General features: G+C 36.1%; 1 protein-coding gene across 1 annotated transcript in view; it reads right to left on the reverse strand.

Moving 5' to 3' along the window:
• prmt3 (protein arginine methyltransferase 3) overlaps window positions 1-24,126 on the reverse strand; it is a 309,295-nt gene that overhangs the window by 237,463 nt on the left and 47,706 nt on the right. Inside the window, exon 7 of the mRNA XM_028793849.2 lies at window positions 4,162-4,306. Coding sequence (XP_028649682.1) covers window positions 4,162-4,306 — 145 coding nt within the window. The remainder of the gene's footprint in view (window positions 1-4,161; window positions 4,307-24,126) is intronic.

A 24,126-nucleotide genomic window follows, 5' to 3' on the forward strand; every position in this document is an offset into this window, starting at 1 on the left:
TGTTGGAGGTATATAATCAATAATGTCTGTGGATTAATCCAAAGTGTCTTATTGGCAATGTGCTAGGTCGACAGCGTCTCTCTTTAGTGGTAGTGTGGATGGAGGATATGTGACAATGTCTTGTTCTACAAGCTGACATGTAAAGTTTGCATGACATACAGTTTTGCCAGCTTTTTGTTTGTATAACACAAATGCATTCCAAATGCCCTGTTGAACCAGATGATGCAATATCTTTTTGCAGTAATTCTTTTGTTGATCCGCATAATGGGATATAAAGTCAATTCTTAATCCACACGATCTATGCCACCCATTGTGCTAGTGTAGTCGACCAAAGCGCAAGACTTCATAACCTGCTTGTTGCTTTTTGCATGTACAGTGACTGTAACTGCATTATGTACAGTGCTAAGAAGACAAATATCTTGTCTTTCCATTTCAGCACAAGCACTTTACCATTTTGCCAAGCTACTAGTGCACCTTGCTGTAATTTAGCTCTGCCAAAGTCTTCAGGCATGCCACGATGGTTAGGACTGTTCCATATGTGTCTGCCTTTCTTTGCAGCAAAAGGTCACATAGCTCTGATGAAGTACAAAACTTGTCCATGGTTACACAGTAACTCTGATCCAGCTGAGCATCTATCAAAGTCAGCACCAATGACGTAGCAACGCTGTACCGATTGAATTTCTGATCAACCATTGTCCCTTTCCCTGTGTACAGAACCGAATTCCAAATGTATCCCACTTTAGATTCTCAAAGCTCATAAAACTTTATGCCTAATCTTGCTCTTCTAGACATGATGTACTGTATCCATGACAATCTGCCCTTATAAGTAATGAGACTTTCTTCGATGCCGACATCACATTCTGGAATGTAAACGTTCCGAAATTTTGTTACAATGCTCTGGTATACCTCCCAATTTTTCTTCAGTTTGAGTGCTAGATGGGTACTCTCATCAAAGTCTTTATTGTTGGTAAAGTGCAAATATTTCATAATCGGCAAAAACCTACACTCAGACATACTTTCCACAAAGAATGGTGTGCCCAAAATTTTGTTCTTGGATCAGTAGGCTGCTCAGGCAAGTCCTTGCAATATTAATAAGCCTAAAAAGGCCCAGATATCATCAGCAGTTATTAGTTCCCACCTTTTTGAATGAGAAAACTGCTTAGGTGTACGGTTATTTGCCCAACACTGTTCAGCGTAATGATTCATCTTGAAAACAAATCTGTCGATCACATCATCATCCAGGAGTAACTTCACATAAGTGAGTGGATTTTGGCTGTCAATATACACTTTTATTCCTGAATGCCCCACAAAATCAAAACAAGGTGGCGCTGGTTTATTTGAAGCAGGGTCAACAGACAGCCAAACGCAAGGGTCACTTTTGGATTCATCACAATCACTTTCGGGATCACTGTTTCAGTTTCACCACCTGGGGACAGATTCATTTCCTCATCACTGCTGATGAGAAGCTCCTCAACATCACTGCTTATATCACTAGCAAGAATGTGCAACATCTGGGCTGCTGAAAAACGTATCTTACGAGACACCATTATTACGGCGGGCGTTACTGATCACACTTACAGGTGAGAGAAGAATGCACAGACAATTTTGCCCACGTGATGCTCGGACGTAATGCTTATGCAAGACCCACCTATAATGTTGCCTGAGTAATGCTCAGGACTTATGGTGACAGCACTTTTACAGCCCAGGTGATTCTCAGTTCTAATGCAAGATGCATCTGTACAGTTGCGCAAGTGACACTTGGGATTAACTCTTTTAGCGTGGTTTTTATAGTTCGAGTAACGCTTGGGTCTAACGCTATGGAGGCTACAAGGCTAATCAATAATTTTAAAATTAATCACTACACAAAATGTACAGAAGATGTTAATATTGAAAAACTAAGACTCCAATAAGATTTGCAGCTATAAGCAACTTTCAGCCAGGAATTGTCTTTCTGTTTATTTTCGTTGTAATTGTATTATGGGTACTGGGTAAATAAGTATCACTAGCATAAACTTAGTTAGTATTTAACCATTACCTGTAACTATAAAAATACTGTCTCATAAATGTAACACATTTGACTTCCAACACATTACTTTGGACTTCTTAATATAAAAGTCCATTCAAATATAGGAAGAACATACAAACTTTACATAAACTGTGACCAGGTCAGGAATTAAACCAAGGTGTGTTGTGAGTTTTGAGATAGCAGCACTACCCACTCTATACACCATGTTATTGCAGTTTATTTCTAGTAATCCTAAAATTAAAAAGAAAGATATGATTTTAAAAATAATGGTTAAAAAATAACTGAAAATTGTAAAACATTTAAATTGGCAAAGTAAACAATACTGATGCCAAGACATTAAGCAGTAAGCAGACAAGATGATTATAAATAAACCCTACATTTTAATTTACCTTATATTTAGTAAGTGAACTAACATTTTTAACTATATTGAAAATACATTGATGTTTTATTTCTTATATAATGTATTAGAGTGGCTATATTTAATGTTTTATACAATTATTGTATTAACTGAATACGATTCCTTAAAAATAAACAAAAGGAAGCCTTATTTTTCATTTTCAAAGAAAAAGCAATTGATTCTGCAAGCTGACATGAGCAATCTTTAGCTCTTATGGGTGCTGACACTCAATTTTAGAGCTCTCTTCTACAAGGGTGTTACTCATGTGCTGCATCTGTCTTAATGCCTGAACAGACCAGATTTCATGTCAATCTGCTGGGCAGTGGTCTGGAAAAACTTTCTGCCTCACAGCTTTAAAGCATGCTCCTGCTTTGTCTTCAGAGATTACAATCCAACTGCAGCAAACACATGAAACAAGCTGCAGTTTCACAGTTGCAATACATTTTATAATACCTGCATTGTACATACTTGTAGTTAACAAAAGGCACAATAACTTTCTGTAAAATGATTTATCTCACCTCTATGCAAAAAAAAGCTATTGTGATTTCGTACTGCAAAAACAAATTATTCAAAACATTAAAAAAAAAAAAAGAATTTAATAAAATTCATTTTTTGCTTTAAAAATATTTTAAAACTAATTTAAGTAAATATGTATGCTAAGGTATATATTACTGTAACATACACTATATGAATATTTCCAATTGCTGTAGTTTAATAAAAAATATTTCAATAATTACTAAGTAAACTGTGAACATTCCTGGTTGATAGCAATGACCAAGAAGTAGTAGCACCAAAACATAAAGCTTACCAATGGTTGTAAATGCAGAAGAAAAATTAAAACCAAAACACCGTTCTCTGAGTCTGCTATTTGCCTGTTCTCCTTGCACAGCCTCATGGGGAGATGCATCTTATTGTATCTTACCAGCAATGTCAGTTAAAAGTCAATTACTGAGTAAACATAAGTTAAAAATAAGGTATTCACACACACTTTCTAGGTCAGTTTTTAAAGTCAATTCCCCTACATGTGTGTTTCAGAACACGGTGGTGAAGCAATGAAAATCATGGTTTCAAAGGAAGAATAATCAGAGGCTGGTGGCTAAACTTGGAATCAAACTTGGGTCCCTAGAGCTGTGCACCAGTAGTACCCACTATCCTATGTTTTTGCAACAGGGTTAAAATTATGTGTGAGAATTAATTGCCCGTTTCCTATAGTGCAGAACATTTTTTAATATTCTCTTAAAAACATGAACATTTGAAAGAGATTACATGCAATATTGAAAATGTGTTCCAAAAACTGCTGTTTGTTCAAATATTTACAGTTAATTAATGTACAGCTTAAGCTGTGAACTTGTTTGGTTGCATATACACACTCAAAATATCCTTACTTGTGCACAGAATGGGGGAAAACATGGAAATGTAAGGGTTAAAATTGCAGCATTTTTCCATGTACTGGAAAAGCATCAGAGAATATTGCATTAACAGAGGTTGTAATACAGCTTAAATAGGTTATTTGATTGATCTTTTCTATACAGTTTTCAAACAGTATGTTAAAGAAAAACATAATTAATGTATAATTAATAAATGAATATTGCTGTAAAACAGAGAAGGATGTTGTCAACAGGGCCAAATAGCTAGTGAGAGGGAGGGGGAGAGGGACAAGAGGCAGCATAGGCAGTCAAAATGACAGATTGCAAAAAAAGTGCTTCTTTCCCCAAAGCAGTTTTTACACAAGTCCCACCTTCAGCATCTCCTCGTGGATTCCGTAGTGCCCATATGAGCTAAAATAAACATCATCTTCGTCTTCTCGAAGCTCTGCAATAGGGCCTCCAGTTGAAGTATGTAGCTTGACATCTGCGTTCATCACAAGATTCTGAGCAAATTGTCTGTAATCAATTTCAAACACACCCTTAAGGCAAAACAAGTGGACCAATGAAGGAGAACAACTCTGACTGCAGTGGAATTTTCCCATTTCACTTTCAATTATTCACAACCTCAAGATCCCCCTGCTGGTAGGAAAAATATCAAGCTGAAGTGTCTACACTGCAGCAAACTTAAATATGTGCAATAATTAGTTTTTCTCTTCTTCGTTTTGGTTTTGGACAGCATGAACAGTGGCATTTTAACATATTTACCAGCAAATTTTAATTTACATTATTTACATTTCAATTTTATCATTTTTCATTTTCTCAGTTAAATACTGAAGGAGCAGGTTAAAAACCAAAAAAAAAAAATTATCATTATGTACATACAAAATCACTTATTAAACAGAAATGATAATACAATACTTACTATAAAGTATTTGTAGTGACCTACTAAAACACTTTTAACATATAGAAATAAACTGTCATTACTTTCAGACTGCAGTGGTTTTCAAAAGAATCAAGTTGTTTTCTCATATATCAGCTGTTACTGTAATTCTTACGATTTGAACATTAAAGTTTGGTAGGCAACATGGGTGCACTTGAGCTAGAAGGACTTTTTCCCTGCGTTAATGTGCCATCTGTTCTATTGCAGAGTTATACAAAAATGCTGGCACCACCACTGCAAATACTGCTCAAAATCCATTTGGTAAAAATGAAACCCAAGAAAGCACATTAAAACAGAAGTGGCAAACAATATCTCAGTAAATAACAAATTAAAAATTTAATAAACCCATCTTTATCTTGGGTTGCTACTTCTTTTAATTTGATAACTACAGTAGTCTCTTATGTGGTACCCTTGTGTAAAGTGTTGTGGAAATAGTAATGTCTAATGCATCCCTTTCATCAAATACTTTGGTTAATTCTTGAACAATTCTAGTATTACTTATGAAAACCAATATCCCACATTTAAATGCAATGACTGCTCACTAATGAATGTGTACTGAATAGTTAGTCAGTCATTCATTCATTTTCTAACCCACTTTACCCTGAAGCCTATCCCAGCTAGCACAGACACAAGGCAGGAACGAACCCTGAACAGGGCACTAGTACATCACCAGGCAAACACACACACACGCACATTAGGGCCAATTTAGATCGATAGAGGAATAGATAGATAAACCTTATTAATCCCAAGGGGAAATTCACATACTCCAGCAGCAGCACGCTGATAAAGAAAATATTAAATTAAACAGTGATTAGGATTGCCAATTCAACTAACCTGCATGTCTTTGGAGTATGGGAGGAAACCGGAGCACCTGGAGGAAACCCACACAAACGGGGAGAACATGCAAACTGCATGCAAGGTGGACTCAGAACGTGAAACCTGGTCACCTTACTGTAAAGGAGAAGCCTACCACTGTGCCACCCTGTACTCAATAGGACTTGCACGATTTTATTTTTAACAATTGTTTTCTTCATTGTACTTTATTTCTTCTTAGTTTACACTATACAATTAGGTCCATAAATATTTGGACAGAGACAACTTTTTTCTAATTTTGGTTCTGTATATTACCACAATGAATTTTAAATGAAACAACTCCGATGCAGTTGAAGTGCAGACTTTCAGCTTTAAGTCAGTGGGGTGAACAAAACTATTGCATAAAAATGTGAGGCAACTAAAGCATTTTTTAACACAATCCCTTCATTTCAGGGGCTCAAAAGTAATTGGACAATTGACTCAAAGGCTATTTCATGGGCAGGTGTGGACAAGTCCGTTGTTATGTCATTATCAATTAAGCAGATAAAAGGCCTGGAGTTGATTTGAGGTGTGGTGCTTGCATGTGGAAGATTTTGCTGTGAACAGACAACATGCGGTCAAAGGAGCTCTCCATGCAGGTGAAAGAAGCCATCCTTAAGCTGCGAAAACAGAAAAAACCCATCCAAGAAATTGCTACAATATTACGAGTGGCAAAATCTACAGTTTGGTACATCCTGAGAAAGAAAGCAAGCACTGGTGAACTCAGCAACGCAAAAAGACCTGGATGTCCACGGAAGACAACAGTGGTGGATGATCGCAGAATCATTTCCATGGTGAAGAGAAACCCCTTCACAACAGCCAACCAAATGAACAACACTCTCCAGGGGGTAGGCATATCGATATCCAAGTCTACCATAAAGAGAAGACTGCATGAAAGTAAATACAGACGGTGCACTGCAAGGTGCAAGCCACTCATAAGCCTCAAGAATAGAAAGGCTAGATTGGACTTTGCTAAAGAACATCTAAAAAAGCCAGCACAGTTCTGGAAAAACATTCTTTGGACAGATGAAACCAAGATCAAACTCTACCAGAATGATGGCAAGAAAAAAGTATGGAGAAGGTGTGGAACAGCTCATTATCCAAAGCATACCACATCATCTGTAAAACACGGTGGAGGCAGTGTGATGGCTTGGGCGTGCATGGCTGTCAGTGGCACTGGGACACTAGTGTTTATTGATGATGTGACACAGGACAGAAGCAGCCGAATGAATTCTGAGGTATTCAGAGACATACTGTCTGCTCAAATCCAGCTAAATGCAGTCAAATTGATTGGCCGGTGTTTCACGATACAGATGAACAATGACCCAAAACATACAGCCAAAGCAACCCAGGAGTTTATTAAAGCAAAGAAGTGGAAAATTCTTGAATGGCCAAGTCAGTCACCTGATCTTAACCCAATTGAGCATGCATTTCACTTGTTGAAGACTAAACTTCAGACAGCAAGGCCCACAAACAAACAGCAACTGAAAGCCGCTGCAGTAAAGGCCTGGCAGAGCATTAAAAAGGAGGAAACCCAGCATCTGGTGATGTCCATGAGTTCAAGACTTCAGGCTGTCATTGCCAGCAAAGGGTTTTCAACCAAGTATTAGAAATGAACATTTTATTTCCAGTTATTTAATTTGTCCAATTACTTTTCAGCCCCTGAAATGAAGGGATTGTGTTAAAAAAAATGCTTTAGTTGCCTCACATTTTTATACAATCGTTTTGTTCACCCCACTGAATTAAAGCTGAAAGTCTGCACTTCAACTGCATCTGAGTTGTTTCATTTCAAATTCATTGTGGTAATGTACAGAACCAAAATTAGAAAAAAGTTGTCTCTGTCTAAATATTTATGGACCTAACTGTAAATGTTACCCAAACAGGACTATAACTTTATCACCTTTTTAGTTAATGGGACAATAATTGCTTAACTGGTGAAAACCTCAGGAAAATACAATATAAACGAGCATCTGCCACATGCTGTTATTATCCAACTACCTTGTTGATTTCTTATTTGCCTCTCACTGTTGCTTTCATGCACCCACAAACATTACACAATATTAAATTTTTCCCTTTGTAAATTCGTTATAAATTCTTTACTCATCCTCTGAAATTTTGCATTAAACATGCTGTTGCTTTTGCATTTTGGAATTAACTTCCTTCACTGTAACACGTAAAATATTAAACTCACCGAACTTTTACTCACTATCTTCTTTCCTGCAATTTAACATCATTTGCTTCTTTAAATCTTTGGTGCACCTCCGCAAAATTTGCCCAAGTAAAATCAATACTTTGGAAAAATGATCTGCCAAAATGCTGTGGAACTTATTATATTATTCATTTCCAATACCTCTAGCATGAAGACTTTTTTTCTATTACTGATTTTTGTATGGTTTTTACCTGGTGGCTTCTCTGATACACAATTCATTTTTACTTTATCGATACCTGTTAACAGTCTTTCAACTGCAGAAAACTGCAAAACTCTGATCTCTTATTAACATCTCTAGATTCTGAAAAATTAATACATTACATGCTTTTGCTTTCAGATTACTGCAAGGTACTCCTAACAAGACTACCTATGAACTACTTAAATCAGCTACTATAACAACAATATAAAAAAAAATCTGAGCACATCTCATCTGTCTCAATAACATTAAACTGATTTCCTGAGTCCTTTATAATTGATTGTAAAATACTGTTAATCTCACAGAAAGCTCTGAACAATTAAGCACCTTCTTATATTTTGGAGTGTGTCCCCACTTATATTCTTAATTGTAATCTTAGATTCACAAACACTGGTTTGCTTGTTAGCCTGTGAGTCAAGCATAAAAAAGGCAAGCAGTCTTTTTTTCTTATGCACCAAAAATCTGGAACAATTCTTTAATTTCTCCTTTTTATCATTTTTTTCTTTTTGAACCTTGCAACAGGTTATAATACAGTATGTACTGCGTATAATATACTTAAAATGATTGCATTAGTCATTAACCATTACTTTTCTCTGTCTTTTTTTAAACAGTTTTCTGGTGTGGCACCTTGTGCCAGTCTAACACCTGGTCAAAGTACTCTGCAGCCACCTTTGAGTCCTACTACACAAAATCTACCAGGACAGTGCATAATAACAATGATGAAGAACTTTGGTATCTATGTACTGTAGAATGACCAGTGGGGTTATACAGTCTTTTGGTACCCCAAGGGAACTGTTACTTTTGTTTTTAATTTTCTTATTTTTATCTATGATTGATTGTAATGTCCATTTATTTATTCATGCATTCAACAATTTTTTTTGCTACTGTAATTCATTCTTTTACCTCTTTTAATATAGTTTGACCTACATGTCTCGTATAAAAATGTCTTACCCAAACAAATACCTTTTATTATGCTTGTTCAATTTTAAACTCCATGTAACCAATGTCCCTAGTTTAAACAATCTTTAAGCTATGCATATGCCTTTCCAATACATCGGTGCCTATAACCTTTTCAGACAGCACAGATCCCATTTGTTTCAAACACTACCCCAACATCATACAGATCTACACATCTCTATCCATCCAAGAGCAATGCATTAAAACTGATTTCTTCAGTGTTATCAGAACTGGTATGTGACAGAAGAAGCACTTCAAAAAAGATCACCTTGCCAGTTGTGCCCCTAAGCTTGGAACCAAGCTTTTTGAATTTGTCTTGCATAACTGGAAATTAGCACATCCCTTTGTCCTTTGTTATTATATGGACAATGTCAAATAGATCCACCCAGGGATAAAACAATATACCCAGGGAAGACCCTACACACCAGAGAGACAGCACATCACTAAAGGTTTCCTGTCACTGAAGTAAACCTGTGTGTCAAAAAACCATGATAATCACACAATTTCTGCAGAATTGTCAGCTAAATATTCATGCTGCAAATATTCTGTTCTACTAAATCCTAAAGGTGTTCTACTGGACTCAGCTCTGGTGACTGGAATGGCACTGAAAAACAGTGAAGTTACTGTCATGTTCATGAAACCAGTTTGAGACAAGTTTTGCCTTGTGACATGGTGCATTACCATATTGAAAGTAGCTATTAGAAGATGACTAAATTATGGCCATGAAGGGGTCCATATAGTCAGCAAAAACACTCAAATAGGCTGTGGCATTTAATTAATGATTGATTGGTATTATTGGGTGCAAAATGTGCCAAGAACACATTCCCCACACTATTAAACGACCAGTCTGGACTGTTGACACAAGGCAGGTTAAATGCATGGATTCATGCTGTTGGCGCCAAATTTAGATCCTGTTATCTGTGTTATTATCAGAAATCTAGATTAATTTAAAAAAAGGCTATGTTTTTCCAGTGTTCAGCTGTCCAGTTTTGACCAGCCTATGCCCATTGCAGCCTTAGCTTTCTGTTCTTAGCTGACAGGAGCGTTACCTTATGTGAACTTCTGTTGTTGTAGCCTGTTTCAAGGTTAGATATGTTGTAGTTATCGATGTTACTGTAGCCATTCCAGCCTGTCCTGTCTCATCTGACATCTCTCATCAACAAGGCATTCATATCCATAGAACTGCCACTCACTGGATACTTTTTGTTTTTCACACCATTCTGAGTAAACTCTAGAGACTGTTGTGAATGAAAATCTCAGGATATCAGCAGTTACAGAAATACTCAAACCACCTGGCACCAACAATCATGCCACAGTCAAAATCCATTATGTCCTAAGAACATACACAAAATATCTAAAGGAATATTCACTGCACAAATACACAAGAAGACTACTCTGAAAAGTCTCCTATTGGCAGTAAACTCCTTAATTATTTAAAAAAAAATCTTTATCAGAAATGTTTATTTCCTTAGTCTCTTTCTGTACTCAATGAGAAAAAGATAAAGACACAATATAAACTCTGTTTCAGTATTCTCCAGTGTAGAGCCAGTATTACGCTTTTTAGATTAAAGTGCAGCCTTTACTGATAGTGACCAAAGAATTCTGCTGCACAGGCTTAAGAATTAATTCAGACAATCTAGCATTGCTTTTGGTTTATTTTGTACTTCTACATGTACTTTTCAATATATGCACAAGCCTTATAAAAGAACTCTTGTCCTGCAGGGTCCATTGGTGAAAACATTTTTCTCCTCATGTGTTTAAATTTAGATGTCAATGTAATTAAAAATGGAATATTAACTACTTGGCATGCTGATGACATACAAATGTACAGTATATGTCAATAAAAACAAAAAACATGATTTAGATAATCATGTTTCTATTATTAAATTACATTAGTGAGGTGAAACAATGATTGGATAAAAATATCATATTTGAAAAACAACTGTAGTTCTAGTGTGAAAAGTTTGAAAAATCCACATAAAATCAAAGCTGTATTACATCTGACACATTATGAAAAACGTCTTTTTTTTTTTTCATTTCTAATTATCATCTTGAATTTACACATCACATCTGGGAACAGCCAATGACAATTTTTGTTTGGAAAACTTCTTTTGTCATCAATAAAATGGAAACCCTTCTGTCCAGTCACAAAAAGCTGTCTTTTTTTTTTCAAATACAAACTGCTTTGCTTAGACTGTGGGCCTGATCCCATCCTCCATTGCAGCAGATGCATGGCTCTCTGAACTCCTGCTGACAGAAGTACCTGAAGGCTGATTTATATCTCATGCAACACTAGCAGCTATGCTTGCCTAGGCACAGCTAGAGATTAGAATATGCAATTACAATATCAGTATCCCTTTCATTTAAACTGAGCCACTGAGAGTCTTTACATATAAGTGAATGTAATATCATATTTTAATGATAAATATATGGTTGAGCATTATTTTAAATTTAAAAAAACAAAATATATAGTTGATTATCAACAAAGTAGAAAGTTAAAAAAATATTAAAGAACAAAATTTAAAGTACAACACATGAAGTTTACTGAAATAAGGAACTACCTTAAGAACACTTGTTATGTAGAATGCCCAGTGGAGGTTGAGCAGACTTTTGGCCTTGGAACTCTTGTAGATTTTGTTTTTTTGGAGGTTTTTGTTAGTTTGGTTTTGTTTTGTTTTTTCTGTCCTCCTGGCCATCTGACCTTATCATTGGATACATTTCTAGAGACTTAACCAGTTCTATATATAAGGAATCTACTTCTCTATTAGTTATATATGCATCTTAGGCAAGTGTCTATTAATTCCTTGCATGTTGTTTATTCATTATTATTTTTATCTAATTTTAATTTGCTTTTCTTTGTTTATAACTATTTAATATTTTGTAAAGCACTTCGAGCTACATCCTATGTATTAAAATGTGGTATAGAAATAAACGTTTCTGTTGTTACAAGAAAAAAGGTTTAATGAAAACAAAAAAAAAACTCTAATATAAATCAAAGGTGGATGAATGCTCTAACTGGTCAATGTTTGCTCTGAAATATAAATCTAGCCTGTAATGATGCAGAGAGATTTTTTTTTTAAACTTCCAATGGTTAATGAAAATGCAACTTTCATCTATACTCAGAATAAGTGTTTTGCACCTTTTGCTTGTTCAACATTAATGGCATAATAAAAAAAAAGGTGTGGACAGTTTAAAAAGAGTATCAATTCAATTCGTTTTTGCATAGTACTGTTCACAAAGTACAGTCTGAGAGAACTTAATTTAATGTAAAAACATACACAATGCAAAATATCTATTTTTCGGTGTAAGGTGTAGTATATACCGAAGTTGCCATCTGGGCCATATTTAGTCACAGTTTCTGTGCATTTTGCAAGCTCCCTCTTTATCTACATGTTTTCCCTTAAGATACTTAATTTTTCCTTGCACCTGCCAACAAACAAACAATTCATGGAAAATTGTAAAATAACAAGACTGGGTGCAGGCCTGACAGTGTCCATCAAAAGAACTAAAATCCAAAGATCATGCACACATTGGATCCAATGACACCAGAACAGATTTCAGCAACTGTTTCCTTACAGACTTGGATTAACACTAGAACTGCCCAGCATTTTTACAGTACTATAACTGCCATGAGGCTTCCAAACCCTTTTTTTTTCTCCTCACTAATGGGCCATCCGCTTATCATCCTGATAGTGCATCCCTTTTGCCCAATCCCCAAAAAGCATAGATGGCCTAATAGAGCTTGGGCTTGAGTTAACAAAAACCAGCGTCGGAGCATGGGGTGATGTAACAAGACAATCGCCTAAAGCAGTAATTTTCTAAGGACAGCATTTTAACATAAACCCTTTATTCTGCTCGAAACCAGTCACTTCCAGGCAGTTGGTGCAAATGCATTGTGAAGGGTGGAGACTACATTTAGAAATTACTTGATCAATTTTGTTAAAGTTTGTTTCCTTTTCTAATAAATCCCATTTTCTAACTTTAGTTTGACTTCCCCTCGTACATATCCTGTACCACTCTCACATACTTCTCTGCCACTGCCAAATTCCTCATAAAATACCACAACTCCTTTCTATGCATTTCTGTATTGTATTGAACTCCACTGCACGCCCAACCTACCTGGAAAGGGGTCTCTCTTTGAACTGCCTTTCCCAAGGTTTCTTCCATTTTTTCCCTACAAGGGTTTTTTTTGGAAGTTTTTTCTTGTCTTCTTAGAGAGTCAAGGCTGGGGGGCTGTCAAGAGGCAGGACCTGTTAAAGCCCATTGTGGCACTTCTTGTGTGATTTTGGGCTATACAAAACAAATTGTAATTGTATTGTATTGTATGCACCCTGTCATATGCTTTCTCTAGGTCCACAAACACAATGCAACTCCTTTTGGCCTTCTCTATACTTCTCCATCAACACCCTCAGAGCAAGCATAGCATCTGTGGTGCACTTTAATGGCATGAAACCATACTGCTGCTCACTAATCATCACCTCCCTTCTTAACCTAGCTTCCACTGTGCTTTCCTATAACTTTATGCTGTGGCTGATAGGTTCTATCCCGCTGCAGTTACTACAGTTCTGCACATCACCCTTATTCTTAAAAATCAGTATCAGTAAACTTCTACACTCCTCAGGCATTCTCTCACTTTCTAAGATCCCATTAAACAATCTGGTTAAAAACTCCACTGCCATCTCTCCTAAACACATCCATGTTTCCACAGGTATGTCATCTGCACCAACAGCCTTCCCATTCTTCATCCTCTTCATAGCTGTCCTTAATTCCTCCTTACTAATCCATTGTACTTCCTGGTTCACTATCTCCACATCATCCAACCCTCTCTCTTATTCTCTTCATTCATCAACCACTCAAAGTAATCTTTCCATCTGCACAACACACTCTCCTCACTTGTGAGTATGTTTCCATCTTTATCCTTTATTACCCTAACTTGCTGCTCTTCTTTCCCAGCTCGTTCCCTCTGTCTAGCCAATTGGTACAGGTCCTTTTCTTCCTCCTTAGCGTCCAACCTCTCTACAAGTCATCATATGCCTTATCTTTAGTTTTTCGCCACCTCTCTCTTCACTTTACACCTTATCTCCTTGTACTCCTGTCAACATTCTTCATCTCTCGGACTATACCACTTCTTCTTTGCCAACCTCTTTCCCTGTTTACTCTTCTGCACTTCCCCATTTTTCTCTGTCCAGATGTCACACTAGGGGTGGGCGGTATGACCAAAATTCTATATCACGGTATTTTTCTAAATTATACCAGTTTCACAGTATTCGACGGTATTTTTTTCCCCATGCATGAGTGTATGTTAACCACATTTTCCACTGCAATTACTGGCTAAGAATAACCTATTCCACTGTCAAGAGTATTGTACACTGTACAAAAAAAACATTTTAATGTGCACACAATTATTAATACAGTTTTGCATTGCCCCATAAAGTGATAGTTTTCAAGGGGGTGGCACTAATGGAGAAGGTATCACATTGCATGACAGATGCAGTCAAAATATAGAACCTTTTTATTGAACAAATTTTGCAAAAACAAACTATAATTTTGACAACATATTTTCAACCATACAAAGAGGCATTTAGACTTAGTAAAATACCCAGAAATGCTTGTCAAAAATTGCATTGCACCGAATATGTCTTAGAAAAGGAATAAATAGTAAATATTTTTTGTAAACCAACTACACTTTCTGTTAATGTTAACAATCTCTGTCCACTGACACGTTAAAGTGACTTTTTAAACAACTTTATCATCATTAAACTGCATAATATTTAAACTAATAAATAATAACAATAAAACAAATAATAGTATTATTACTGATAGTTGCACTATTACTTCAAGACTTCAAGCCCAGGTGCATTACACAGTATTCACCAAATTAAAATAAAATACAACAAGTGCAACTTGGTGATGACATCTTTACCAGCTGAACCATCATTTAGGCAAACTGCATTAATATGGACCTTGCTTCAAGCTAAGCTATACTGGGAAGAAAAAAACAAACTATATGTCGAGAACAAAGTCAACATTTCCACTTTATTCTCGCCGTTTATGTCGAGATTAAAGTCGACATTTCCACTTTATTCTCGCCGTTTATGTTGAGATTAAAGTCGACATTTCCACTTTATTCTCATAGTTTACTTCATAATTAAAGTAGAATGTCGTAAACTAAACTTCTTCCTAAAATCAATATTTAATCAATTACTTAATTTACCCCATCATAAATTAATGCAGCAAATTTAAATGCTTTGTGTTACGTTATGAACCGGTATACCGCCCAGCACTATGTCACACCAAGCACCCTTCTAGTAGTCTTCCTTACCAATTCTGCTATAGTTGCCCAGCTATCTGGTAACTCTGTCTGGTATCTCTTCATTGCCACCCAGTGCCTGTTTTACCTCCTCCCTGAACTCCACCTTACAGTCTTCCTTTTTCAGCTTCAACCACTTGATTCTTGGTTCTGCCCTTACTCTACTCGTTTTCTTGACTTCCAACATCATTCTACAGACCATCATCCTATATTGCCTAACTGCGCTTTCCCCTGTCACCACTTTTTTGTCTCCAATCTCCTTCAGACTGCCCCTTCTGCATAAGATATAATCCACCTGTGTGCATCTTCCTCCACTCTTATACATCACCCTGTGTCCCTCCCTCTTCTTAAAATTAAAATATTCACCACAGACAATAATATTCATCAGTACAACTTCAATTTACAGCTACATAATCAACACTCTGTCTGACACTCATCACCTCCAAAACACTCTTGACATACTGCTCCTTCAGGATAACCCCTACCCTATTTCTCCTCCCATTCACAACATGGTAGAACAATTTGAACCTGCCTCCAATACACCTGCCCCCCCCCCCACCCTTCCATCTGGTCTATTGCAAGCACAACATATCAGCCTTCCTTCTCTCCATCATATCAGCTAACTCTTTCCCTTTACCAGCCATACTGCCAACAATTAAAGTTCCTACTCTCACATTAATCCGGGCTTTGGACCAGAACGAAGAAACACACTGGTTTGTGCATTGCCTGTAGTAATAAGTGTCATCTTGCTGGAGAAATGCTAGTTAAAAATCACACTGGTTTAAATAAGTTGAAAAATCCATATCAGTTTGACTCTACACCGTCCTGGTACTATATTCAGACTGCAGTTATAAGTGTCTCAATTCCTTAATGCAATTGATTCAAATCCAATATGCATATCTACTGACATTTATCTTGAATCTGCAAAATTCATAAATTAACTCATCAGACAGATGCAGCCTAATAAATGCTGCATTTGCTGGCTTCAAATTCATTACAGTGCAGAACATTTGCAAATTGGTGAACTAACACTGGCAAATGATCAAAAATGCTTTCATTAGAATAATCACTGCCAAATGTGTCTGCAATACTGTCTCAGAAATATACATACTTGAGGTGTGACATTAATGAAAATACATAGAATTCAGGCTGTACTGGCAGACTGCAAGAGAAAATTGTACTTGAAATGGCCTGCTTGTTTATCTACGACATGCGTACCAGTGCATTTAAATAAGAAAATTAGATCACAGAACATAATGAGATCATATATAACATTTAATTTTATATTTGGTTCTCTAATAACAGTTTACATATAATAAGTCTTATTTCTTTTAACCAGGTATTTATCTATGTCTCTTAATTAATAACTGTTTTGTCACTTGTACAAAATACTTAATAGCAGCAGAGTTGTGCTTCATTTATCTGTATGCCGATTGGTGTTTTGTATTCATTATATGTAAATGAACCTAGCTGATTAAAGGAAGCTTTCTGTTAGATTTCTGCATTAACAAGAACACGTGGGATTCCACCAGTAGGTATAAATAAAGAACATCCATTTTTGAACTTCATTTATAATGATGGCTCATTTTTCCAAGTATTTTTCATAAGTTTTTTTTTTTTTTTGCATTTCATATTTGTGTAAATTGATCAAATCTATGTCCACGTGTGAAAAATGTTATGTTTGAATAGCAACAGCTTTCTGCTTAACCTGGCAGTCTGTGTGGCATCCCACAAAGTAGCTTACAGTGATGGTGACAGTACCGTTATAATTTTGCTTGGAGCCTCATAAACTGTAATTATATCAATTTTATCTACAGTATCTGCCTATCAATCAATATTTAGGCTCTTATTAAACTACAATGATCAGCCTTGTATAAATCACAAAATTCAATGAATGAAATAGAGCATAATGATTATCTCTAAACATTCACCCATGATTACTGTTTAATGTATTCTTACTAATGTATACACATAACAAAATCAATAAACAGTGTCAGTTTTTCCAGCTATAGAGAACTTTTCTAGTGTACCAAGAGCAAAAGTGAATGTGAAGAGTATAAGCATCAAACCATTGATTATGTACAACAGAGGGCAGTACTTGTGTAGCTTTAATAAAAGGTTTTAGTGTTAGTTCATTTGAGAGATACTTGTACTTTGTATTAAATCAGCCTTTAGCAATGCAATCAAAGTCTAGAGTTGTGGTTTATTGTTTAATTTTACTTTTTCATAGATGTGTTTCATACATATACTATGCTAGTTTGAGTATTATTATTGCTATATAAATGTAATGAATTATTATTATTACTATTATTATCATCTGTGTAGTCTATAATTTTTGCCCTCTTCCCCCAGTGCCCACAATAATAAAGTCTTGTTTTTTAACAAACTAAGACACCAGGAAATTATGTTGTCTTCAAAACCTCTGATGGGAAAAAAACGTTGAAAAATATAAAAAAAAAATAAGATGAAAAAAGCCAAGTATGAAACTCATTGATTTTCATGGCTATGCAAACATTTGCAAACAGCAAGCAGGATGTAGGGTTATTAGAAATCATTCTGCACCAATTTTTTTTTTTTTAACTGTGTGTGTATCTTTCGAACTGGCACCGCTTTGTTCCACCACCAGCGAGAGGAACCTGTGGGCATCCTATAACACAAGACGCTTTACAAAGTCGTACTGCTTAAAAAGACCTCTAAGCATCCTTGGAATTGTAACTCCCAATTCTAGAGCAGACACTTATCCTGGCAAGGAGTATGCTTGCTCAGTTTCTAGACTCCCTTTAATACCTTTATCAAGGATCTTAATTTAAGTCAGAAATAAATTTAGTTAAATTGCTGTATGCCCTTTTTGCTTCTAGTACAGTATACCAAGAATTTTTTTTCCCCTCATTTGCCATATTTTATGATTCCATTGTTTTATTTCAAAGAGCTAACACTCTAACTGAATCATTTATATATTCCAGGCTTTCCGTGTGAGATGTTAACTTATCCTTCCAGTCATTACCAAACAAATTGAGCAACAAAAGAATTGAGTTCACTCTTCAAATTATTCATCTCAATACTATAATACATTTTGTCACAGCAGTCCTCAAGGTTATTTTTCATTTTTGCCAGGACTCTATTGTAGCATTCAAGTCATTTGTCTGAGCAAGATCTTTCACTCTGCATATTTTGCTTTATACTGTCTGTTAACTTGACTATTAATTTCCTTAGGTCTTTAACATTTTCAGTGTGCTCTGAATTTTCTTTACACTTTCAACCTCCCAAACTTCATTTTAGATGATGAGTCCATGCTACTATTTTCACTCTGAAAAATCACCAGACTGGTAGCCCAGCTACTTCCAAGAGTGTGTCCCTCTGACAGAGGCATTTCTGACATTCCAGAATCCTGTTGAGCAGAGCTCATGGATCCATCTCATTCTCCAAATCCACCTACACTGCATTCAGTGTCTCATTCTGTAGAATGTCATACACTTTGAATTAGGTTGCCATCTCTCTTTCTGTGCTGTATTTTTCTGGGGTATATTATAACTTAAGTCACAAGGGTGCTTTGTGTAAAACAGAGATAAAATCTTAACATTAAAATAAATTTTTCATTTAAATAGAAGCACTGAGGAAAGGCTGTCTTCAAGCTCCCATCACATTTATATTTTTTTCCTAAAAGGTGCCTCGTTCATGGCCAAGTCTTACATTCCATTAGTCCTTTCAGTTTCAGCTGCTATATAGTCTTGGTATGTATGTCAGCATTTTCATGTATTACAATCAAAGAAAGATTTATTTATTATAAACCTTATTTATACTTGCATTTCCATACATTGTCAGGTCTGCCATGTATGTGAAAATGTTATGAGTGAGCCACCTTCTATCACTGTGCTCTTCACTCACGACTTGCTTCGTTCACAATGTATCACGTGTTCTCCTTACCTCATGCCAAATGAATGCTCTCTTTACATTTTGTACACCAGGTTATGTGAAAGCATTTTGATGATATTTCAAGTGAGTTTATATCCATTTTTTTTTACTTATTTTTTTTACTTAAATAACTAGAGTGCTGGAAGTTTTGACTATTTTCTTAATTTCACATACTGAAACAAGGTGAGTGGTATTTTTTCTGTGATTACTCATAATAGCGGCAGGAAAGTATTGTCGAGGTTAAAAGGAAAGCTGCAACAATATGGGTGTTTGCTGTGAAGTTATTACTAGGAAAAATCATAGAAGGACAGGAGCATGACATGCAAACCAGTGAAATAATTAACATTTTTAAAATACAGAACTCACTGGTGTCATCCCTGGCACTTCTAGTATAAAGCATGTTAAGACAGTTACATTATTTGTATTATCTAACCTTTCTGGCTTCTGTGAAGGCGTCTTGTTCTTGTACAAGAAAAATGTGTTTCGTTATTTATGCTGCGATTAATTCAACTTCAAAGTAGAAGTTTACACTGGATCAAGTTGCTGTTCTAAATGTGTGCATGTGCGTTTGTATGTTTAAGTTGGTTAATGTATAATACCATGACCAAAATAGTAAGTGTTTAAATGAAAATATGGGCATACAATCTCTTTAAATACCAAATCTTTGGCCTTCTGAATTAATTTTCAGATTCTTTCAGAATATACAATTCTTTTGGGAAGTAGCATAGGATGTTCCAAGTGATATGTGTAAAAATTCCAATGAAACACTTCAGACTTGTGCAAGCACAGATTATTAAACCCATCTAATTTAGAATGGCATAGACTCTGTAGAAATAGGAAACTGGCACATTTTTGTAACAGAGGAATGCAACTGAAGTGAAGAAAAAATAGTCAAAGTATTTTAAAGTTAATGAACAATAACTGGGGATCATGAGAGGTTGCAAGGGTCAGGAACTTATCTAAACAGTATTAGGCAAAGGGAGGAACCAACCCTAAACTGGTCACCAAGTACAGTGGAACCTCGGGTCACAAATGTCTCGGAACACGTACAAATCGGGTTACGACCAAAAAGTTCGCCAAACTTTTGCATCTGTTCACAACCACACACTTGGGTGACAAACAAGCCAGTTTCCCTTCCGGTTCGTACGCACCGATGATTTCCGCACATGTTCAGCCTCTCCCTGTACATTTGCTGTGAACTCTTTGTGCTCTAAAATTTTAAGATCAAATCTGTCCTGAGTGTTGTCCTCACAACATGTTCCAGAAACTTCAACCACAACTAGTTCAGCCTTCAAATGCCTGTCACACGTTAAGGCTAGCAGCATCATTGATGCAAAGAGCTCCATTTCAGGATTTTTTTCTGCCTCAAAAAAGTACATGATATGTCTTATTGGGAGCTGATATTTTCTCTTCTGAATTCTGGTGTAGATGGTTGTCAGCTACTGCCTTTAGCACCTGGTCATGGTGCCATCTATACCTTCCCTCTCCCAAGGGTTTTGGGCAGCATCTTAAGATATGCTCCAAGGAACCTCTTGTCAGGCACAGTGGGAATACTGGGGTTTCAGCTAGACCCCAGCAGTGCAAATTAGATGGGCTTGGTAGGACATCATACACTGAGAAGATCAGTGAGACTTGAGACTAGCTGGTTCTGACACTAACACTTTAGAATAAAATAATCAATTCCTTTTATTTTTAATTTTGTGGTTCATATTCCTCTACTGCATTTATAGAATGAGTTACTTTTTGCTTCAGGGGAAAATACCCTTCATCAGAATAATCATAACAATGTACTTTCTAAAGCACACCATACTCTTCAGCTTTTTGAAAGCTTCAAAAAGTACACTTATTCAAAAAATACTTAAACATTTGTAACTCATCCAGTATGGTTAGGTAAAAAATGAAATGAAAATTAAAAATTATAAAATGAAAATTTAACCTCTCTTTTGCCATTTATTTTTCAATGTCTCTGTGCAAGAATGTTGCAAAAATTAAAAATACTGTACCTGCTGCTCACTTAATTTTCATTTTCCACTTTGCAATTTCATTTTCAAGTTCTCAACATGCAAATGTATTGCAGTTAGCATGGGTCAAGGGGCGGGGCTTTGCACCTCTATTTCCCACAATTCTTTGTCCTTGGTAGCTGTAGCCGCTTCGATCAATAAAACAATCAAAATGAGAAGTATTCTAAGTCACGTGATTTTTGGTATTTTCATCTCCGCACAGCAAACTTCACAGTGAAACCATCTTACAAAATCCACAGAATTTGCAGAAAATACTTCCCATACATCTAGTCTAGCTTTTTCCAAAGGAATAAGATTATTAAAGATTATTTTCATGTGAACTAAAAATGAAATGATTTTAGGTGCTTTTGTATATAATGCTATTTTGGAACACCTATTGTGACAGCCATGTATGTTGGTCCACATAGAAACACTAGACCCCTTGTACACCAATTTTGTTGAAATGTGCCACAGTTATTCTTCAAGGAAATCTGGTGGACAGTTCAATTTTCGAGAAACAGAATCTGCAAACTTGTCTCTTTTAAAATGAAGAAATGTTTCATGCAACTTCAACTATGAATAAGTCTACTGTTTCAGTTTTTTCCAGACAGTGCTTACACCAAATTGTACATTTTGTAGATGATCCTCTTTTATACCTGTTGATGAGCAACTGTTTCCTACCAAGGTCTGTTGTCCTTTCCTGCAATACACCTCAAACAAGCCTGACAAATTTGGCATAAAGTTTTGCATTGTGGAAGATTTTGAGACAAAGTACTGTACATGTACAATGTCATTCCTTATTTAGGAAAAGATCCCAGTCGTCCCACAGGAGAAAGACTTTCTGAGAATGTATCCATAAAGGCTTATAGAGCCATTTCTGGACAAAGGAAGAATTGTAACAAACAACTTCTTCACATCGCTTTCACTGGCTAACAGACTGCTGCACTAAAAAACAACTTTGCTTGATGCCATAAATAAAGTGTGACGTGAACTTCCACCTGCAGGTAAAGTCACTTCAGTATGTAAGCAATTCTCCACACTAGTGTTTAGATCTGGCAGTGCCACGCTAAAGGTGTATGTGCCCAAAAAGTAAAAGTCAGTCTGTATTCTCAGTACCATGCACCATAACGTGGAGACAGCAAGATCGGGAAAAAAAAACCAAACACGGTTACAAACTACAACCACATGAAGGTATGCGCATGAATATAATATTGCATCAGTGCCACAGTGTTTTCTGATATATACTATTCAAGTCATAAAATGATTTATTCAAAATGTCACATATATTTATGTCTCTATTCTTTGTCAGTGTGGCTGGGACATCAAGGACCAGAAGGTGCATGCTAATTCAGTGCAAGAAGGAACACGCAAGAAAAGTCAATGGAAAAAAAAAAAAAAAAGAGGAAGCACATTCAACGATAAGCTCCTGTTCCAAGACCTCTGCCTCCCCCCGAAAAGACAACCCATGTTCAAATGACATAGATTTGATGTCAATCAAGTGATTACTGAAATATAAAATAAACACTTTTGCAAAGGTATAATGAAACAAAGTGTGCTTTTATTCAAGAATAAAACTGAGTAAAAAAAAATTCAAGTGACAACAAGATATCAAGAAGACATGATTCACCAGTATTTATGTGTCTGCTCATATCCCTTCAGCAATATCTTTTACAAGTACTATACATTTACACCGGCTGTTACAGACTCAAATCAAATGTATGTTTTTACTATATAATGGTAATAATAATAGCAGCTCACTACTCGAGATCAGACATGTCTACTTCGTATTAATTGATATTTGGGCTTCAGTTTTAAACATTGACAGCAACATGTAAATTGAACTATTTATTTTTCTTCGGTTATATTCTTGAATAAAAGAACACTTGTTTTGTTAATCCTTTTGTGAAAGTGTTTATTCGATATTTGGATTTCAGTCTTTACAAATTATACACTTTATGTCAACATTTTGTCATTATTACTAAAACATGGAAAAAGTTGGTTTTAGTTATGTGTTTAATACTTCTTGCCACTCATTTCCTTTCATCCTTCATTTACACAGATCGCTGTAGACACAGACCACACATGAAATATACTGTACATATTCCAAAAAACAATGTATTATTTACCCTATACGATTCCAAACATCTAACTCCCAGATAAACAGACTTCAGCCGACTTAGTGGGGATGGGTGAGCAGGCTGTCTGCTGCCATTATTGATTAACACATTTGCAAAATAAAAACACTAATGAGGAGGTATGATGGAATTTAAGGTGACCCAGCATTATGAATATTTCCATAGGCTTTAGGGATTCTAGTGTTAAGCATGTTGTGTTTGTCTATACTTGTGACATAGGAGGAGATTAGATGATGCTTTATTACCAATTAATGCACAAACCTAGGTAATTCCAAATAGCTTGCATAGTTTTTCTTGCCATGTTTTGGCAAGACTGACACTGTATCACTCAAATTTGGGTATTCTCAGCCAAAACATGAACATGACATGCAGCAGTTGCAGCTGGTACTTTTTTCACACAATCATGTGTGATAATGTTATCCATCAATTTAACCCTAGCAAGCTATGATAAAATGCCTGTATCATACTCAGTGAAGGCTTTATTGTACTCTAGACAGAATCCAACATACATTGGACCTCAATCTTGCTTAGTCAGTAAACAGCTGAGAATATTCCTGCTGTGATTGTACGGGTTAGGTCCATACATACTGCGGTGGGTTGGCACCCTGCCCGGGATTGGTTCCTGCCTTGTGCCCTGTGTTGGCTGGGATTGGCTCCAGCAGACCCCCGTGACCCTGTGTTCGGATTCAGCGGGTTGGAAAATGGATGGATGGATGGAGGTCCATACATTTTTGGACAGAGACAACTTTTTTCTAATTTTGGTTCTGTACATTACCACAATGAATTTTAAATGAAACAACTCCGATGCAGTTGAAGTGCAGACTT

Source organism: Erpetoichthys calabaricus, chromosome 2 (genome assembly GCF_900747795.2).
Source record: "Erpetoichthys calabaricus chromosome 2, fErpCal1.3, whole genome shotgun sequence".
In the NCBI taxonomy this organism is placed as follows: Eukaryota; Metazoa; Chordata; class Cladistia; order Polypteriformes; family Polypteridae; genus Erpetoichthys; species Erpetoichthys calabaricus.